At 51.2% G+C, this 19,647-nt stretch overlaps 1 protein-coding gene across 2 annotated transcripts in view; it reads left to right on the forward strand.

Annotated features, from left to right (window-relative positions):
* The window catches only part of GNL3L (guanine nucleotide binding protein-like 3 (nucleolar)-like), a 32,080-nt gene extending 24,757 nt beyond the window's left edge, over positions 1-7,323 (forward strand). For both annotated transcript variants that reach the window (XM_015423609.1, XM_015423610.1), the window contains exons 13-15: positions 1,306-1,445; positions 5,401-5,572; positions 7,042-7,323. In XM_015423609.1, the coding sequence (XP_015279095.1) occupies positions 1,306-1,445; positions 5,401-5,572; positions 7,042-7,109 (380 nt within the window). In that variant the 3' untranslated portion in view covers positions 7,110-7,323. The remainder of the gene's footprint in view (positions 1-1,305; positions 1,446-5,400; positions 5,573-7,041) is intronic.
* Positions 7,324-19,647: the final 12,324 nt, after the last annotated feature.

Below are 19,647 nucleotides of genomic sequence, written 5' to 3' on the forward strand. Positions count from 1 at the left end.
TGGCCGACCAGTTCCTCTGGAGGGCCAACAACAGGGCATAGAGGCCAAGGACTTCCCCTACTAAGAACATCAGAAGAGCCTTGCTGGGTCAGACCAGTGGGCCACCCAGTCCAGCATCCCGGCTCACACAGTGGCCGACCAGTTCCTCTTGAGGACCAACAACAGGGCAGAGAGGCTGAGGCCTTACCCTGATAAGAACATCAGAATAGGTCTGCTGGATCAGACCAGTGGGCCACCCAGTCCAGCATCCTGTCTCACACAGTGGCTGACCAGTTCCTCTTGAGGGCCAACAACAGGGCAGAGAGGCTGAGGCCTTCCCCTGATAAGAACCTCAGAAGAGCCCTGCTGGGTCAGACCAGTGAGGGTCCATCTAGTCCAGCATCCCGTCTCACACAGTGGCCGACCAGTTCCTCTTGAGGGCCAAAAACAGGGCATAGAAGCCAAGGCCTTCCCCTGCTAAGAACATCAGAAGAACCTTGCTGGGTCAGACCAGTGGTCCACCCAGTCCAGCATCCTGTCTCACACAGTGGCTGACCAGTTCCTCTAGAGGGCCAACAACAGGGCAGAGAGGCCGAGGCCTTCCCCTGATAAGAACATCAGAATAGCTCTGCTGGATCAGACCAGTGGTCCACCCAGTCCAGCATCCTGTCTCACACAGTGGCCGTCCGACCAGTTCCTCTGGAGGGACAACAACAGGGCAAAGAGGCCTGAGGCCTTCCCCTGCTAAGAACATCAGAAGAGCCCTGCTGGATCAGACTGGATCAGACCAGTGGTTCATCTAGTCCAGCATCTCGTCTCACACAGTGGCCAACCAGTTCCTCTTGAGGGCCGACAACAGGACATAGAGGCCGAGGCCTTCCCTTGATGTTTCCTTCTGGCTCTGGGATTCAAAGGGTTAGTGCCTCTGAATGTGGAGGTTCCCCTCAGTCCCCTGGCTACTAGCCATTGATAGACCTATCCTCCATGAATCTACCTAATCCCCTTTTCAACCTGTTCATTCCTGTGGCCATCACAACATCCTCTGGCAGCGAATTCCACATTTTAATCACTCTCTGTGCAGCGTAGTATTCCCACCCCCCACCCCATCTGCCATTAGAGCTTCCTGCCAGTTTTAGGCTACAGCCCTTCCGCTGGCACCCAAGGGCTCACGCCCCTGATCGTGGCCAGGCCTTCCGTATCTTTGAGCAGGAGACAGAAGAATGTAGCCCGACAGGCTCAAGCGCGGGCAAAGGGCCTCGCTCTCTGGGGAGAAAAAAAATAAAGGCATTTCTTTAGGAGCTCTGAACTGTGCTGTGTCTGTTGCAGAGATGCCCGCTGGCCCCGCCGGCATCGCGATGGAGGGCTCTGGCCTCACCCGCGGAGGAGACGCGGAGATGCACGAGGAAGACGGACTCGGCGGTCAGGAGCAAGCAGAGTCCAAGATGGAGGAAGATGGGGACCCGGAGGTGGGAACGTCCAAACGGGACCCAGCTTTGCAAACCATGCGGAGAGTGGAATGACAGGATTAGAATACAGTGCCAAGAGCAGCATAGGACAGACGAGAGCAAGCTTTGAGTCCAGCCGCACCTTAAAGTCCAACAAGATGTCCAGGGTCTGAGCTTTCAGAAGTTAAAGCTCCGTTCGTACCTGACGAAGGGAGTTTTGACTCTTAAAAGCCGATACCGTGAAAATCTTGTTGGTCTCTTAATTAATTAATTTATTTATTTTTCATATTTGTATCCCGCCCTCCCCAATGGGCTCAGGGCAGCTCACAAGGGCAAGGTAAAACCGAGCCATAAGTAAAACATATAGTACATAATAAAAACATCCGACATTATTAAAGCAGTGGTGCTCAATCAATTACTAATATCGTGGATCCAAGATGGATCAGCTCAGTTCCAGGTGGTACGTCCCATGATATTATGCCCAAACGGAGACGACCTATCAGATCTTCTAAAAGATTTCCAGTTCTTCCTCAGGGCCGCGTCAGAGCATCTGTTAGGTACAGTGACGGTGATGGTATAGTGGGGCGGCGGCTCCTACTCAAAGGCCTGGCAGAAGAGCTCCGTCTTACAGGCCCTGCGGAACTGCATAAGGTCCCGCAGGGCCTGGATCTCCCTCAGGAGCTCGTTCCACCAGGTAGGAGCCACCACCAAAAAAGCCCTGGCCCTGGTAGCAGCTAATTTGGCATCCTTGGGGCCCGGGCTTAAGTTGCTACCGGATTGAAATCTGGTTCTTCTACTGTAGGCCAACAGGGTTACTGACCTGAAACTGTAATAAGTATCATCATCATCGCTTTATTACAGTTCGTAACCAGCACAAAACAGTCCAGGTATATCAAAAACTGGATATCAAAATATAACTATAGTAATATGAAATTTAGATACTAATGTAGAAGCAGAATAAAACTGAAGCATTTACAGATAATTAGAACGAAATATCATGCCATCTGTTTCTGTATCAGACCTTTACATACTGTTTATGAATTCTGTAGGCTGCTGCTAAAAATTTTTGCACAGGCCAATGTGATCTCTGGGTTAGAATCTGATAGAAGCATATTGCTTATTGCAGTATTCAAAAAAACCCTGAAAATCTTTCCTGCATAGGCTGAATAAATCTAGCTCATGTTTGATTGTAATACCCACAACTAAGCAGGATAGGTGTGATCGTATCCACTTCAGTACCGCACAGGCAGACATGCTCAGCCATCGGTGTCTTGCAAGTAGATAAATAGGTACCACTTTGGTGGGAAGGTAACAGCGTTCTGTGCGCCTTGGTGTTTAGTCATGCCGGCCACATGACCACGAAAACGTCTTCGGACAGCGCCGGCTCTTCGGCTTTGAAACGGAGATGAGCACCGCAACCCTAGAGTCGGACTCGACTGGCTTTCGAGCAAGGGAACCTTTACCTTTACCTTTTTACTACCACCTCTGAGTGTAATAAGTATCATAAACAGATTCAGGTGGGTAGGCGTGTTGACCTGAAGCAGCAGAACGAATTCTGAGTCCACTTTTAAGACCAACAAAATTTTATTCTGGGTAGAAGATTTCATGTCCGTGCACACAAAAGCTCATACCCAGAATAAAACTTAAAGATGCCACTGGACTCAAACTTTGTTCTGACATAAACAGATAATGCAAATCACGAAACGTGACATAGACTACAATCCTGTTCCCTTTGTAGAACACCTTCCTAAAGCAGTCTTTTATACTATAGCCCTTTGCCCCGTATCAAAACGCCCTCCTGAATAATTCTGCTTCACATATTGACACATTTATTCATTGAAACATTCATATCCTGCTTTCCCTTGTGGTTCAAGGCAACTTGCGAGAGTAGTTAAACATAATTGGCAGTTAGAACCAATGCTCCCTCCCAAGCTGTGGAATCTTGTGAGCAAAACTTCTACTTTCCCCTCCCCTCCCCTCCCCACAACGGACACCCTGTGAGGTAGGTGGGGCTGAGAGAGCTCTTTCCAGAACTGTCCTAGAGAGAACAGCTCTGACAGAACTACGGCTTGCCCAAGGTCATTCAGCAGCTGCAAGTGGAGGAGTGGGGACTCAAACCCAGTTCTCCCAGATTAGGGGCCGCACACTTAACCACTACACCCAACTGGCTCTCTAGCAATGCTCCCTCTACGCTGTGGAGTCTTGTGAGCAAAATGTCTACTTTGTGAGCTCCTGGCATTAAAGTTGCGGGCGAGCCATTTGGCTGCCATGTAAATCAGTCTGCTCTGGAGCCATCCTTCCTGAGCTAAGACAAAAAATGTGTGAGCCGGAGGCTAGAAAACTGTGAACTAACTCACACTAACTCAGTTTAGAGGAAACACTGGTTAGAACCAAAAATAAAATAGCAAACCCCAAATCTCCCCCCACCCCAAAATGCCTGCCAATTCAAACCCCTTCCAAAGGCCAGGCAAACAGGCAGGCCTTGCAGTGCCTCCTGGAGATTTTCAAGGACTCCCCACACCAACCCCTTTCACAGAACCATGAAGGGAAAGGCCCAGGCTCTGGTCAATGCCAGACAGGCCACCCTAGGTGGCGGGGTAGCCAGCAGATGGCTGCCTGATGATCCTAGTTTACTATAAGTTGGAACCAGTGTTCCCTCTAAGCTGAGTTCATGTGAGCCAGCTCACAGTTTTTAGCCTCCGGCTCACACGTTTTTGCCTTAGCTCAGGAAGGGATGGCTCCAGAGCAAGCTAATTTATGCCCGCTCACGACTTTAATGCCAGTCACTCATAAAGTAGAATTTTTGCTCACAAGATTCCACGGCGTAGAGGGAGCATTGGTTGGAGCTTTGTTAGTAATGTACTAACTGAGTTTTGCTGTTTGTTTCATATAAGTTGAAACCTTGTGACTGTTTTGTGATTCACATTATAAAAACAACTCCAGGTTTTAATGCAGATCTACAGTCTTTTATTGGGATAAAGCATATCTTAAGTGCACAGTAATTGACATAAGTTGAGCATCCTTTATTCATCACAGAGTTGGAAGGGACCTCCAGGGTCATCAAAAAACCTCCAGGATCTCCAGCCAAACTGGCCTAGAGAACAATGGCGTCCTGAGCCCAAAGTAGCAATCGGCATTTCCCTTGGCGTGTAAGAAAGGACCACGAGAACTAAGCACTGAGGCAACCCTTCCTGCCCCCCCCCCATGATCTGCCTAAGTTCACAGAATCAGCAGTGCTGTCAAATGGCCATTCACAGTCGTTTCTTTCTTTTAATTTTTTTAAATTTTGAGTTAAGATAGGGATACGGGGGGAAGGGAAACAGGGAAATATAAACATCATACAAATTCTTAACTTATGCATTACAAGGATGATCAGCATCAGAGTAAATATAGAACATAAGTAGAACAAAGTTCGAGTCCAGTGGCACCTTTAAGGCCAACAAAGTTTTATTCAGGGTGTGAGCTTCCATGGGCACGGCACACTTTGTGAGAAAGCTCACACCTTGAATAAAACTTTGTTGGTCTGAAAGGTGTCACTGGACTCTAACTTTGTTCTGTTGCTTCAGACCCATACGGCTGCCCACCTTGATAGAACATAAGTGTTACTTGGTTCTGAGCGGCCCGTCAGAGGTTCGAATGCTTTCTTAGTGTCCGCAGTTCGAGAGCCGTGACTAGTGCTCCCTCTAAGCTGAGTTAGTGTGAGCTAGCTCACAGTTTTTAGCCTCCGGCTCACATATTTTTGTCTTAGCTCAAGAAGGAGGGCTCCAGAGCAAACTAATTGATGGAGTAGCCAAATCACTGGCTCACAACTTTAGTACCAGTAGCTCACAGAGTAGAATTTTTGCTCACAAGACTTCCACAGCTTAGAGGGAACACTGGCCGTGACCGAGAACTGCCGTTTGCTCGTCTCTCTGCCCATTGGCTGCCTTAGCGGCCAATCCGAATGAGCGACGCCTTTCTCCTCTTCTGCCTCCAGTTTGGCCTCATCACCGTGGAGCTGAAAGCCAAGAGCAAGGCCCTCCAGGAAGCTGAGAAAGCGGTGCCCAGAGCGCCGGACCTGAAGGAGATCTCTGCCCTGGACCCGCTACAACAAGGCCAGGGCTTGCGGGCAGCGAGCAAGAGGCGCAAGAAACAGCGGAAGAGGGCAGGTGAGGCTCCCCTTCCACCTCCCCGGATCTCCGGCAAAGGTTTGGTCTCAGTTACCGCCTTGGCCGCACTGATGGGATGATTGAGGGCCTCATCCACAGAGGGAGCAAGCGTTGGGGGGGGGGGTTAAGCTGTTCCTCTGCTGCCCTTCTGTCAGCAAGAAGGGGAACCAGAAATGTTCCGTATCACCATTAGGTTTCTTGAGCTCCGCCCCTTCCTGCCTCCCCCTAGCCCCGCTTCTGCCTGTCAGATACAGGCCAGTGGCTCCCTTCCGCCTTGACCTGGGACGTGGCCCTGCTGTCTTGCCCTCCCCTGGATGTGGGCCGGGCCCGACGCTTCCGTTTCCATGCAGCCTGGGGGAAGGGCTGTCGTTCTGGGCTCCGGGTGAGGAGAGGCCTCCCACAACATCTTCCGGGACACGGCTAGGGCTTTCCCCGCTGCCAGAGGTGCACCCGCTGCTTCAGCTGCAGTGCCACCTGGTGGCCCCGCCCACCACTCACAGCTGATGCTGGCAGCCTCTGCCTGTCCTGGGCCTTTCCTTTGGGGCAAGCTCTTCTCTTGTTGCTGTGGCTGGCACTGCGGTGGGGCCCCTCTTTTGCTGCGGCAGCCACCAGTGTCATTTGTCTCTCTGCGGCCCTGGTGGGTAGGTGGGTTGGACTGGCCACGGGGCCTCTTCGGAGTCCGTGAGCAACGGGATCTGTGGCCATGTGCCAGGCCCACGGTTCCAGCCCCGGACATTGGGACAGAAAGATCACCTTTCCCCTCCTCCATCCCATAAGACTGGCATCTGAGGATGTGCTCAGTGTATCCCCACTTTCTAAGGTCATGTAGCTGGCAGCCTGTGAAGGGCCCTTTCTGTGGTGGCACCAGGGGTCATTTCACAGAAAAAGAGGTGCAGGGGCTCATTAGCATAACTCATTAGCATAACTCGTTTGCATATGCCACACCCCCGGACATCACCGGAAGTGTGTCAGAAGGCAACCCCCCCCGCTCAGGCTCTACTGGACTGTTTTGGATTGCTAGCTATTGGGGGGGGGGGACGTGCAGATCTGCCCTCGCAGAGGAGGGAGAGCTTGTACCTGAAGGCAGGCCGTGGGGGGGGGGCCCTCTGCAGCTTACCGGGCTGCTTCTTGCTCCTCATGGCCCAACTGAGGCTGCTGGGAGCAGGGGGCAGGGCTTGTTGCATGTGCCCACCCCCTAGGCTCCTTACTGCCGGAGCTCCGCTCCTGTGCGCTCCCGCAGGAAATGACCCCTGGGTGGCACCTTGGCTCTGAAACAACCTCCCTGCAGTGATTCATCCTGTGCCGAGCTTTAGGTACTGGGTGAAACTCTTTATTTGCCCAGCTCCTGAGCTGATGTTTGTGTCCTGTTTGAACAGCCCGGGCCTCTTACCCTGTTCTGTTCTGCATCGCGCCAGAGTGCTAAAGCTGCTCAGCCCCCTGACCCATTTTCCCCTTGCCTTCCCGTGCAGAGAAAATCGCCACCAAGCTCTCCGCCTCGCTGACGGCAGCCATGAATTTTAGCTTCGCCAACGACTGACGAGCCAACGGCGCCGGAGAAGAGATGAGCACAGGCGTTTATCTACCTCGGCCGGGTTGTTCCTCCCACGCTCCCGTCCTCTTGTGAGAGGAGGCTCTCTGCATCCTGCGGGATTTGTACACGATCCCCTGACGGCGATGCAAAAGGCCAGCGCCGTTTCCATAAAAGACCTTTTTATTAATAGCGTAAAATTAAGAGACAAATGTATTAAACTTGGCAGTGAACGCTGCAGCAGCCTTAAGTGGTTATTTAGAGGAATGTTCTATTCCGGCAGAGATTAAGTTCTTGGAAGGGCCCCGGGAGGGCAGTTAATGTATCTGTAAAAACCGGAAGGGAAGTGAGTCCTTTCGTTTTAACAATCTCCCCGTTGGCCCAGAAGAGAAAAAGTTAAGGGGGCGAAATGGCACATCTAGATGGGATAAATCACTGCCTGCCTTCTTCAGGTAGTTTTGTATCCATGACAGCAGCTACTCTCATGCGAGGGCGAGGAATACGCACTCCGTATCTCAGCATTCCGGTCTCCAAGACATCAAAAGAGTGTTCCTTTCCAAAACAGGGAAGCGAGAAGTCCCTAGGCCTGGCTACAAAGGAGCCCTGCTCCGACCGTTAGCCAGATTCCCAATTCGCAGAGCCAGAAACTTAGTATTACGAGAGAGTCTCCCCTTGAGTTGGACAGGTGGAGGCCGAGGCGACGATTCTGAAGTCATCAAATTTGGGGCCAAGCGCACGGCCCCTTAAAGGTGGTTTGGAGGACGGGGAGTTGCTGGACACCGTCGACTCCGGAGGTTGTGCTGGACACCCTGCAGCAGACACGACAGATATGGCTTAGAATGTGGAATAAAAGAAGAGATGGGATCTATACCCCGCCCTTCACTACCCGAAGGGGTCTCAGAGCAGCTTACAATCGCCTTTCCCTTCCCCTCCCCACCACAGACACCCTGTGAGGTAAAAGAAGAGATTGGATTTATACCCCGCTCTTCACTACCCAAGGGAGTCTCAGAGCAGCTTACAATCTCCTTTCCCTTCCCCTCCCCACCACAGACACCCTGTGAGGTAAAAGAAGAGATTGGATTTATACCCCGCTCTTCACTACCCAAGGGAGTCTCAGAGCAGCTTACAATCTCCTTTCCCTTCCCCTCCCCACCACAGACACCCTGTGAGGTAAAAGAAGAGATTGGATTTATACCCCGCTCTTCACTACCCAAGGGAGTCTCAGAGCAGCTTACAATCTCCTTTCCCTTCCCCTCCCCACCACAGACACCCTGTGAGGTAAAAGAAGAGATTGGATTTATACCCCGCTCTTCACTACCCAAGGGAGTCTCAGAGCAGCTTACAAACTCCTTTCCCTTCCCCTCCCCATAACAGACACCCTGGGAGGTAGGTGGGGGCCGAGAGAGCTTTAACAGAAGCCGCTCTTTCAAGGACATCTCTTGTCAGAACCAGGGATCGTTTTGTAGAAAGAGAGGTGCAGGAGCTCATTAGCATAACTCATTAGCAGTGTTCCCTCTAAGCTGAGTAAGTGTGAGCTAGCTCAGTTTTTTAGCCTCTGGCTCACACATTTTTGTCTTAGCTCAGGAAGGATGGCTCCAGAGCACACTAATATATGCAGAAGCCAAATTGCTTGCTCACAGCTTTAATGCCAGTAGCTCACAAAGTAGAATTTTTGCTCACAAGACTCCAAAGCTTAGAGGGAACATTGCTCATTAGCATAACTCATTTGCATATGCCACACCCACTGACATCACCGGAAGTGTGTCAGAAGGCAACACCTACCGCTCAGGCTCCACTGGACTGTTTTGGATTGCTTCCTATTGGGGGGGGGGAACGTGCAAATCTGTCCTCGCAGAGGAGGGAGGGCTTGTACCTGAATAAAACTTGGTCTTAAAGGTGCCACTGGACTGTTTTGGACCGGAGGGCCGGGGGGAGCTCTGCAACTTACCTGGCTGCTGCTTGCTCTGACTGAGGGCTGCTGGGAGCAGGGAGTGGGGCTTGTATGTGCCCGCCCCCTGGGCTCTTTACTGCCGGAGCTCCGCTCCTGCAGGAAATGACCCCTGGTCAGAACTATGGCTTGCCCAAGGTCATCCAGCAGCTGCAAGTGGTGGAGTGGGGAATCAAACCTGGTTCTCCCAGATTAGAGTCCGCGGCTCTTAACCACTACACCAAAACAAACAGCTTTCGTAGGGTTGGATTTATACCCCGCCCTTCACTACCCGAAGAAGTCTCAGAGCGGCTTACAAGCTCCTTTCCCTTCCCCTCCCCAACACAGACACCCTGTGAGGTAGGTGGGGCTGAGAGAGCTCTCCCGAGGACTGCCCTTGAGAGCACCGCTCTGAGAACTTGTGACTGACCCAAGGTCATCCAGCAGCTGCAGGTTGAGGAGTGGGGATCAAAGCCGGTTCTACACCAACCTGGATAGTTCTGAGGGATTCTCACTTTGGTCCAGGGCAGAGCTGCCAGCTCTGGGTTGGGAAATACCCAGAGATTCTGGGGGGTGGAGCCTGAGGAGGGCGGGGTTTTGGGGAGGGGAGGGGCTTTTAATGGGGTATGATGCTACAGACTCCACCTTCCACAGCAGCCATTGTCGCCTGGAGATCCACTGTAATCCTAGATCTCCCGCTACCACCTGGAGATTGGCAACCCTAGTCCAAGGTCCTATTGACAAGAACTTGCATTTTGGAAATTCAGAATCCCAATCCAGGTTTTCAACTAGAAGGACTAAGCAGGTTATACCGGGGGAAAGGTCAGATTTGATTCCAAACAAATGGTATAATTGGGGTAAAAACAGCACCGTGCCTGTAAGACTAGGAAGTCTGTTCCCTCTAGGGATTTTTACAACATGCACAACCAGACATAAAATACGCTGTTCCGCGAAAAAGTATGCAGTCGTATGAGAACATTCATACAGTTCAGACATTCGGGTCTCCGTTTGTGCTGTCAAAGTCCCAGAGCTGAGGATTTCCCCCCCACTCTGGGCAGGCTTCTAAGTACCATAGTCACCTGCCCCTCTGGCTTTGGAGACTTCAGCAGATGTTGCCCTTGCGCAATGAAGGCGAGAAGTGTGAAACGAACATGGACATGTCCTGCTTTTTCCTGCCACAAAATGCTGAATTCTGCATTAATGCTCATTCCCCCCCCCCCAGCCTCCAAAAGGAGTGCTTACAATGATGTAGCGATAAATCCAAGGAGGACAGTCGCTGTAGGACTGCAGTGGTGCAGTCCGTCGCTGCAGAAGCTGGCTTCGAGCCTGCAAGCCAGCGCGCATCCGTGTGATTTCGAAGAGGCAAAGGTTTTGGGAACTTCTGTTGAAACTGATTTCTGGGCCACTTGGGAGCTGAGCCCCTGAAGCAGGTGAGGACAGTGCTACCGGATCTTCATCGGCCAGAGAAGCCTAGCGTGTTTTTACAGGAAGGGTTTCTTGTACCGGTCATGGCTACAGTGCTGCATCTCTTCTGTTGTCCCATGGATCCTATTCCACCTTTCCCTATAGTATCATTCTGCAGTGGGAACCAGGGCTTTTTCAAGGAAAATGTACAACAGCACAGAAGAAGAGCAGGAGGAGATTGGATTTATACCCTGCCCTTCCCTACCTGAAGGAGTCTCAGAGCGGCTTACAAACTCCTTTCCCTTCCCCTCCCCACAACAGAGACCCTGTGAGGTAAAAGAAGAAGAGGAGGAGATTGGATTTATACCCCACCCTTCACTCCCCAAAGGAGTCTCAGAGCGGCTTACAATCTCCTTTCCCTTCCCCTCCCCACCACAGACACCCTGGGAGGTAGGGGGGCTGAGAGAGCTCCGACAGAAACTGCTCTTTTTCAAGAACACCTCTGACAGAACTATGGCTTGCCCGAGGTCATCCAGCAGGTGCAAGTGGAGGAGCGGGGAATCAAACCCGGTTCTCCCAGATTAGAGTCCGTACACTTACACCACTACACAAAACTGGCTCTCAAGAAGAAGAGGAGGAGGAGATGGGATTTATTCCCCGCCCTTCACTACCCAAAGGAGTCTCAGAGTGGCTTACAAACTCCTTTCCCTTCCCACCCCCCACAACAGACACCCTGTGAGGGAGGTGGGGCTGAGAGAGCTCCGACAGAAACTGCTCTTTTTCAAGAACAGCCCTGACAGAACTATGGCTTGCCTGAGGTCATCCAGCAGGTGCAAGTGGAGGAGCAGGGAATCAAACCTGGTTCTCCCAGATTAGAGTCCGCACACTTAACCACTACACCAAACTGTATCTAGCCTGAAGCAACAGAACAACGTTGGTCTGAAGCAACAGAACAATGTTTGAGTATAGTAAGTCTGAATCTAGTGGCACCTTTCAGACCAACAAAGTTTGATTCTGGGTTATCAGCATTCATGTGCAGGCACACTTCCTCAGATAGATTCAGGTGGATAGCTGTGTTGGGCTGAAGCAACAGAACAAAGTTTGAGTCCAGTGGCACCTTCAAGACCAACAAAAGTTTAATTCTGGGTTTAAGATTTCCGTGTGCAGGCACACTTCCTCCGATAGAGTCAGATGGGAAGCCATGTTGGGCTGAAGCAACAGAGCAAAGTTGGAGTCCCGTGGCACCTCGAAGACCGACAAAGTTTGATTCTGGCACACGCACATGAAAGCTGACTTAAACTTTGTTGGTCTGAAAGGTGCCCCTAGACTCAAATTTTGTTCTGGCACAGTAGTCTAGTAATAGTAATAGTAATATACTTTATTGTCATTGTACACAGTACAACGAAACTAAGATGCAATCATTTCGGTGATCTACAACAATATTCATACACACTCACACAACCATTCACAACTCATAACTCCCTTAAGGTTCACATAGCACCTTAAAACCACTAATGTCACCCAAATTCCAATTCCATACAGCATTTAAGGCAGTAATAGCTCTCGAATAAAAACTATTTTTTAATCTGTTTGTCCTTGTTTTAATTGCCCTATATCTTCGGCCCAAAGGCAGCAGCTCAAACAGGGAAGGTCCAGGGTGTGACAAATCCTGCAGAATGTTCTTTGCTTTTTTCAAAGCATATATATGTGACTACAATTTGTGTGTGTCATCATGACAACACACCAGCGGACTTCCTCTTGTGCGCACGCACCGGCTTTGTTGCTTGGGTACTCTATGACTGCCAGGGAACGAGGACCAAATCTCTTCCTTGTTTTTTTTTTTTTTAATCTACTACTAGCAAGACCAGAAGAAACTACAGACGGTAATACAAATTGCCGGTGGGATTAGGCACATGAGAAAAGTATGCAAAATGTCATAAGTTGGTACAGACTGCTCTGTTCTGCTTGGCTGGATGTAGATTTGGGTTGTTTGGAGCAGGGGTCCCGATTCTGATCATGACTGACGCTCCCAGCTAAGCCCCTCACCTCCAGTTTATTTTTTTGTAACAGGGGCCCCCACAATGTTCCCTCTAAGCTGCGGAGTCTTGTGAGCAAAAATTCTACTTCGTGAGCTGCTGGCATTAAAGCAGTGAGCGATTTGGCTGCTGCATCGATCAGTTTGCTCTGGAGCTGTCCCTTCCTGAGCTAAGGCAAAAATGTGTGTGAGCCGGAGGCTAAAAAACTGTGAACTGGCTCACACTAAATCAGCTTAGAGGGAACACTGGTCCCCCCAACCCTTTTGAGCCCACGGGCACCTCTGGAATTCTGACACAGTACGGTGGCCGCAGCCACAAAACAGCTGCCGCAGTTTCCCTCCAATTACACGATGAAGATCCTTGGGCTGCAGTGGCACAAAAAGCTGCACAGCCAATCAAATCTCTTGTGTCCGTTTCGAAGCCTTCCTGGTCAAAAGCCCCACGTGCCCCCACCCGCTTTATAAAAACATTTGGCAGGCGCCAGCAATAGAGGGCACTATGTTGGGGACCCCTGGGTGGAAGCTATGCGATAAAAGGGCTCTAAGCGTTTTCAAAACAATATTTCCTTTTGGAAGAGCAGAGTATCTGGCCCTGGAACGTCTGCCAAAATCCAGTTCTATGTGATTCATTGTATATTATCAGAGATGACTCCCCAGCTCAGGAAGGAGGTAAATAAGGTCTGGGTGATGCTAAGAGAGCCCCCCCACCCTTGTTCTTTATTGTTTCACACTGTCCTGAGAACAGATAAGCAGGTGCAATTGCTGACACCTTTGATCAGCAGAGAAGAACGCCAATGGGGAGGTGTCGAGTCAAGTGATGCTCTAGTGATGCTCTACCTGCCTCGTGCCAATTAGGAATTTTGTAAAGTGTAAATTATAAGTGATGTCATATGGGGGTATAAGACCTTCTGCCCTCCTTGGTTATGGCAGAATACAGCTTGGCGTTGCTGGGTGCGAAGGTATCTCGCCCCGTATTTCCCGTTTCTTGCAATAAACAGATAATCCTCTAATTCACTGGACTCTGACTGTGTGTTCCACATTTGGCCCCGGGGGGGCACACGGAGCACCGATTTGTGCTACAGAAGGATAGATTTACTTTTTAAAAAAAACCAAAGCCTTAAAAATTATTCTCGGGGTAGCGAGGGGACAGCGTCTCATGCAAGAGTAGGAAGTATAATGGGTGTGTGTGGGGGTAATCGGAGAGGAATTGGAAGCCACGCTGGGCTCTGAGCAGAAACCGGCATTTGCCTGCAACGAACTTTGCAAGAACCTAGGCCGTGCATGAGATGCCTCTCCTTATAGAGGATTAGGCGTGCTGCATTGCAGCAAACCGACAGTCCTCCTGGCCTGAGAAAGCTAATGCAGCTCAGAGAGAGCGTGTCCTCCGAGGTCAATCCTCACCCCAATATCCTTGTTTGTCTACTTGAAATATCTATACCCCCCACTCTCAAAATACCAGGCAATTGCAAAAAGCGGCACAAGGAGGGAGGGAAGAGGGACACACATATGGAATTCTCTTCCTCCATTTCACCTCAAGTGGCACCCGGCCCCCCATTCTAAGGACCTAATTTCACAAAGGAGGTGGGGTCCCCCAACCTGCCTTGCAGTGTCATGTGCAGCCGTGGGGGCGGCGGGGAGGGACCGAACCACAAAAGTACTGTAGGAACTGGTTTTGCTCTTGATCACAGCTCAAGGAGAACCGTCACCCTTTCCCCTCCTGAGCCATTTTTGTGAGCAGAAGCAGCCGTGTTGTTTGCTCTGCTGTCAGATCCACAAGTCCTCTGCTCAGACGATGCCAGCCCCATGGTGCTTCTGCAGGTGAACCCACCCTCTGGTCTCACACTTGACCAGAAGTCGAGTCAGGGGACCTATAGCCCAACTTGGCCTGCAGAAGTCCCAGGTTCAATCCCCGGCATCTCCAGCTAAAAGGGCCAGGCAGGAGGTGATCGGAAAGACCTGGGCCTGAGACCATGGCTCAGTGGCACAGCCTCTGCTTGGCATGCAGGAGGTCCCAGGTTCAATCCCCGGCATCTCCAGCTAAAAGGGCCAGGCAGGAGGTGATGAGAAAGACCTGGGCCTGAGACCCTGGCTCAGTGTATTGTCCTTGGCATGCAGAAGGTCCCAGGTTCAATCCTCAGCACCTCCAGCTAAAAGGACCAGGCAGTAGGTGACAGGGAAAACCTTGACCTGAGACCCCGGCTCAGTGGTAGAGCCTCTGCTTGGCATGCAGAAGGTCCCGGGTTCAATCCCCGGCATTTCCAGCTAAAAGGGCCAGGCAGGAGGTGATGAGAAAGACCTGGGCCTGAGACCCTGGCTCAGTGGCAGAGCCCCTGCTTGGCATGCAGAAGGTCCCAGGTTCAATCCCCGGCATCTCCAGCTAAAAGGACCAGGCAGCAAGTGACGTGAAAGACCTGGGCCTGAGACCCTGGACAGCTGCTACCACTCTGAGTAGTCAAGACTGATACTGGTGGACTGATGGTCTGATTCAGTATAAGGAAGCTTCATATGTTTGTGTGTTGAAGCAACTGACTCATTTTTAATTGTTTTAGGAAGTACTTCTTCACCCAAAGAGTCATTAGCATGTAAAATTCACTGCCACAGGGAGTGGTGGCAGCTACTAGCACAGACAGTTTCAAGAGGGGATTGGATAAACATATGGAGCCGAGGTCCATCAGTGGCTATTAGCCACAAGGTATAGATAGGGACTCTGGGGCAAGTGATGCTCTGTCTTCTTGGTCCTTGGGGGACCACAGTGGGAGGGCTCCTGGAGTTCTGGCCCCGCTGGTGGACCTCCTGATGGCACCTGGCTTTTGGCCACTGTGTGACACAGAGTGTTGGACTGGATGGGCCACTGGCCTGATCCAACAAGGCTTCTCTTACGTTCTTAGTTGTGAGCTGCCTCAAGAAAGCTCTAGGACGGCGGCATACAACTTTTCCAAATAAGGAGCTAGACAGGAATCCCAGGCACCGATTCAAGTGTTTTGTTCCCTCGCCTGCTCGAGGTTTCTGAACTCGATTCAGACGTGTATGTCTCGGAAGCCATTACCCTTGTTCTTTCCCCTTCCAGCTCCCGCCTGCATTCAACGACGACACGCACCTTTTCCATTCAGGCTGCAGGTCTGCACGCGATGAACTTACCCCTTCCAGAGGCACCGGGATCATCAGTGGCTCAGTGGATGTGCTCCATGTCCGACCGCGCTGGCGGGATGGAGACCGAGCCGTGCGGGAAGGGGAGCGTCCTCTCCGCTTGGGGGTGCTGGCCCTCACCTTTGCCACTAGAGGAAATACTCTGACAGTTACTTACTCTAGAAGAGAAGTCTGGGGAGAATTAGATACCCTTGGGCAGAGATGGGGCCGACCTGCACTCCCCCTCCTTTCCTCAGAAATTGGGAAAGTGGTCCTGTTGGACAAAATGCACTAGGCCATGTCCCTCTGCCAAACATTGGCCAACGATGATAAAAACCACCAATATTAAGAACAGCCAGCCATTCAACTATCAACTGCCTTCCGGATAAGAAAGTCTTTACCAATGGCCTAAAGGCGTGAGGCTGAGAGCCAGTCTGGTGTAGTGGTTAAGAGCGTGGACTCTAATCTGGGAGAACCAGGTTTGATTTCCCACTCCTCCACTTGCAGCTGCTGGTGTGACCTTGGGTCAGTCACAGTTCTCTCAAGAGCAGTCCTCAAAAGAGCTCTCTCAGCCCCACCTACCTCACAGGGTGTCTGTTGTGGGGAGGGGAAGGGAAAGGAGTTTGTAAGCAGCTGAGACTCCAAGTGAAGGGCAGGGTATAAATCCGAACTCCTCCTCCTCCTCTTCTTCTAAAGCAGGGGTCCCCGGCCTTTTTAAACCTATGGGCATATTTGAAATTCTAACATGCTGTGGTGGGCACAGCCGCAAAATGGCTGCCACAGGAGGGGCAGTCGGACAGCCACAAAATGGCTGCCGCACCTTACCTTCAGGCACACAGTGTAGATCCTTGTGCCGTGGTGACAGCTGCTGCCAAAGCAACATTTAACAAGACTTGCCCAGCCTTGCTAGGCAAACGCCCTACCTAGACCCACCTACCTCCTAGAAACACTTTGTGGGCACCAGGAAAGGTGTCAGTGGGCAACACTGTGCCCTTGGGGACCCCTGTCCTAAAGCAATCCAGCAGTGGGGCTGCTCATGTCCATTTAGGCATCGGTTCCACATAGGGTTCCCAAATCCCCCCGGGGGGCAGAATTCCCCCCGGTTTCGAGCCCCGATTCCCGCTGCCGCGGAATCGGGGCCCAGAGGACCCCCCACCCCTGTGTGTGCATCACCCGAAAGTGATGTCGCACGCTGGGACAGTCTCCTTTCCCTTCCCCTCCTCACAACAGACACCCTGTGAGGGAGGTGGGGCTGAGAGAGCTCCTTCGAGGACTGCCCTGGAGAGAACAGCTCTGAGAAAACTTGTGACTGACCCACGGTCACACCAGCAGCTGCAAGTGGAGGAGCGGGGAACTGTTGGGTATTACAAGTTAAAATTACACTCAGTATATATGGGGTTAAATGTTTGTTTGTGTTGTCACAGGAAGTCACATGTGTTTTATGTAGCCAATGTTAGTTTAGAACTACAAGCCCGGGAAAATCATCCCTGATCTAGGAGTTTCATTGGAAGTAAAGTGTCAAAGTGTTTTAGCATTTTATGGCTTCTCTTCCCGTCTTTGTCTGCTGTTCTCAAGAAGAAGTGGAGAAGCCATTATCGTTCTCTTCTAGTCTAGTCGTTGTAGTGTAAAGATGTAGCTGTTTAGCTCTGTTGTTATTTTCATCCCAGTTACCCTTCCCCATGCTAGAATGTAGTGAAAACTTTCTATTTTAAACACACATGGAATCTGGGTCTGAATTATTTTACTCTGGCACTGCTGAGTTATTTTATCTCTGCTGAAAAACCAAGTTTTATTTTTCTCAAAAACCCCAACAGGAACCGATCCCGGTTCTCCCAGATTAGAGTCCGCGCTCCCAGCCACGACACCAAACTGGGAGAGGCACTGATTCACCTGTTATCAGCGATATGGGACGGGAGGTGATCAGCATCTCCTCTTGGGTCTGTGCCGCCACCATCTGAGTTCGGTTTGAGCGGGCCAGCAGTGGAACAGGCCCAAGCAGGGATGGGTGCGCCCCTTGCTGAGGCAGACGAAATCCCTTGAGCTGGCCTTGCTGCCCATCGTTCCTTAGATGGCAGAGACACCCAGAGCAGGGCTCTATCTATCTCAGCATCTGGGGAGGCATAGATGAGTCAAGCAGGTATCCCAGACCAAGCCCCAGCCCTATGCAGCTGGGCCTGGAAACGTCTTGTGAGCCATGTCCCCACTTCCACCCAGTTTGGCTAGATTAATAAGTATTTCAGGGCCCAATGGAAGAGTTGGCCCAGGCTCTTCAAGGGCCGGTCCCAGTGGGACTGACATCACAGGCTTTGGCTCTCTGCTGTTGGGGTAGTGGGTTTAATAGACTAACCCCATCCTCAGCTGGAGAAGCAGCAGCAACCTGGTAGCACGTCTACATCCCTACCCCACGGGGTTGCTAGTTACCCTGTCAACTGGTGGGGGTGGGGGTGACTTACCAGGAACAAAGAGACGCCTAGGCCGGTGTCATCAGCAACGTAGCGATGTCACCTTTGGCACATACTGGAAGTGACATCATCACGTAGGGGACCCTCTGGTATTTGGGCAAAAATTCTATGGTAGAAGTCATTTTTACCATAGAGTTTTTGCTCAAAGACCAGAGTGTCACCATCGACGTGATGGTGTCACTTCCAGTATGTGCCGGAAGAGATGTTACCATGTTGCTGGCGACAGGGGCCTCAGCCTCCTTTCGCTGACAGTACATTCCCTGCCAGCCAGCTGATTGGTGCTGAGAGGAAGGGGTCCCGGAGCAGGAAATCCCCCCATCTCTGGCGGGGGGGGCTGGGCATGTGATGACTCTTCCTCACCACTGGGGGTGCTGTGGGTCCAGCCCTGTGAGAAGTGGGTGAGGCGAATCAGTGACTCGCCCTAGGCGACTGAGGAGCGATCTGTCCAACACGATCCCGCCCTTCCTCTGCAGGAGGCAATGCCCACACACTCACCTTGGTGCCTTTCGACCCAGACGTCAGTCTCCTCAGCTCTGTACTCTGAACTAGACAGCTGCTCTGGCACCCCCGAGTCGAAGGACTCCTCGTTTTTGGCACAGAGTCCAGAGCCGTGAGGCAGCAGGTCTCTCTCGGCCAGCAACCTCTCTGGAAAAGAAATCACACATGCGCAGCAAAACTTTTGAGGAGTCTCACAGCGTCACCTATCGGAGGCTTCAAGCCAAGGTTCTCGTCGGGTTTGCTTGTCTGGAGAATAAAGCTCAGCGATAACTTAGATCTTGTTTTGCAGGGTTGTCAGTCGTTTTGCAGGGTTGTCAGTCGCCGGCTGGAGCCTGGAGAACTTCAACCTTTCCGGGACCCCACCCCCAAATCTCCAGGAGTTTCCCAACCCAGAGTTGGCAACCCCAGTCGTTTGGCATGTAAGCACTGGAGTCACCGGATGAGTACCTGGGACCCAGCAACACCTGGGGAGTTCCCCTGCAGCGGTTTCCTCCCCACACGGCTCACGAGGCCGGGCTCAGCCTTTTGGCAGGGAAGGGAAGAGGGGAGACGAGCCGTCGCTAGGCAACCTCGGCCTTCCATTACGCAGCCGCCTCCAGGCAATAAGAGTATCTATTCCACCTTTCAGAATGCTAAATATTGTGTCAGCTGTTCAAAAGAGCCTGTATAACAACGTGGACACAGGTGAAGCTGTCTTCTCCTGAGGAACAAAGAGACGCCTAGGCCGGTGTCACCAGCAACGTAGTGATATCACCTTTGGCACATCCTGGAAGTGACCAAGAAAAACCAATAAACAACAACTGTGCACTGACCAACCCACCCAAGAGCTATAGAAAACAGACTTCAAATTCATAATATCCCAAAGGGAAAGAACAAAGTCCAGAATAACAATCTCTCATAACAATAAAGTCTGGAATAGATGTCCACATTGAATTTGTGTATTGTCCTATGATGGATTACATGCATTGAATTACTTATTGTATTGAAGTCTCTTTTCTATAGCTCTTGGGTGGTTTGGTCAGTGCACAGTTGTTATTTATTGGTTTTTCTTGGTCATTGTTTACTGTGAACATACTGGAAGTGACATCATCACGT

Source organism: Gekko japonicus, unplaced genomic scaffold (assembly GCF_001447785.1).
Source record: "Gekko japonicus isolate JY-2015 unplaced genomic scaffold, Gekko_japonicus_V1.1 scaffold4901, whole genome shotgun sequence".
NCBI classification, from domain to species: domain Eukaryota; kingdom Metazoa; phylum Chordata; class Lepidosauria; order Squamata; family Gekkonidae; genus Gekko; species Gekko japonicus.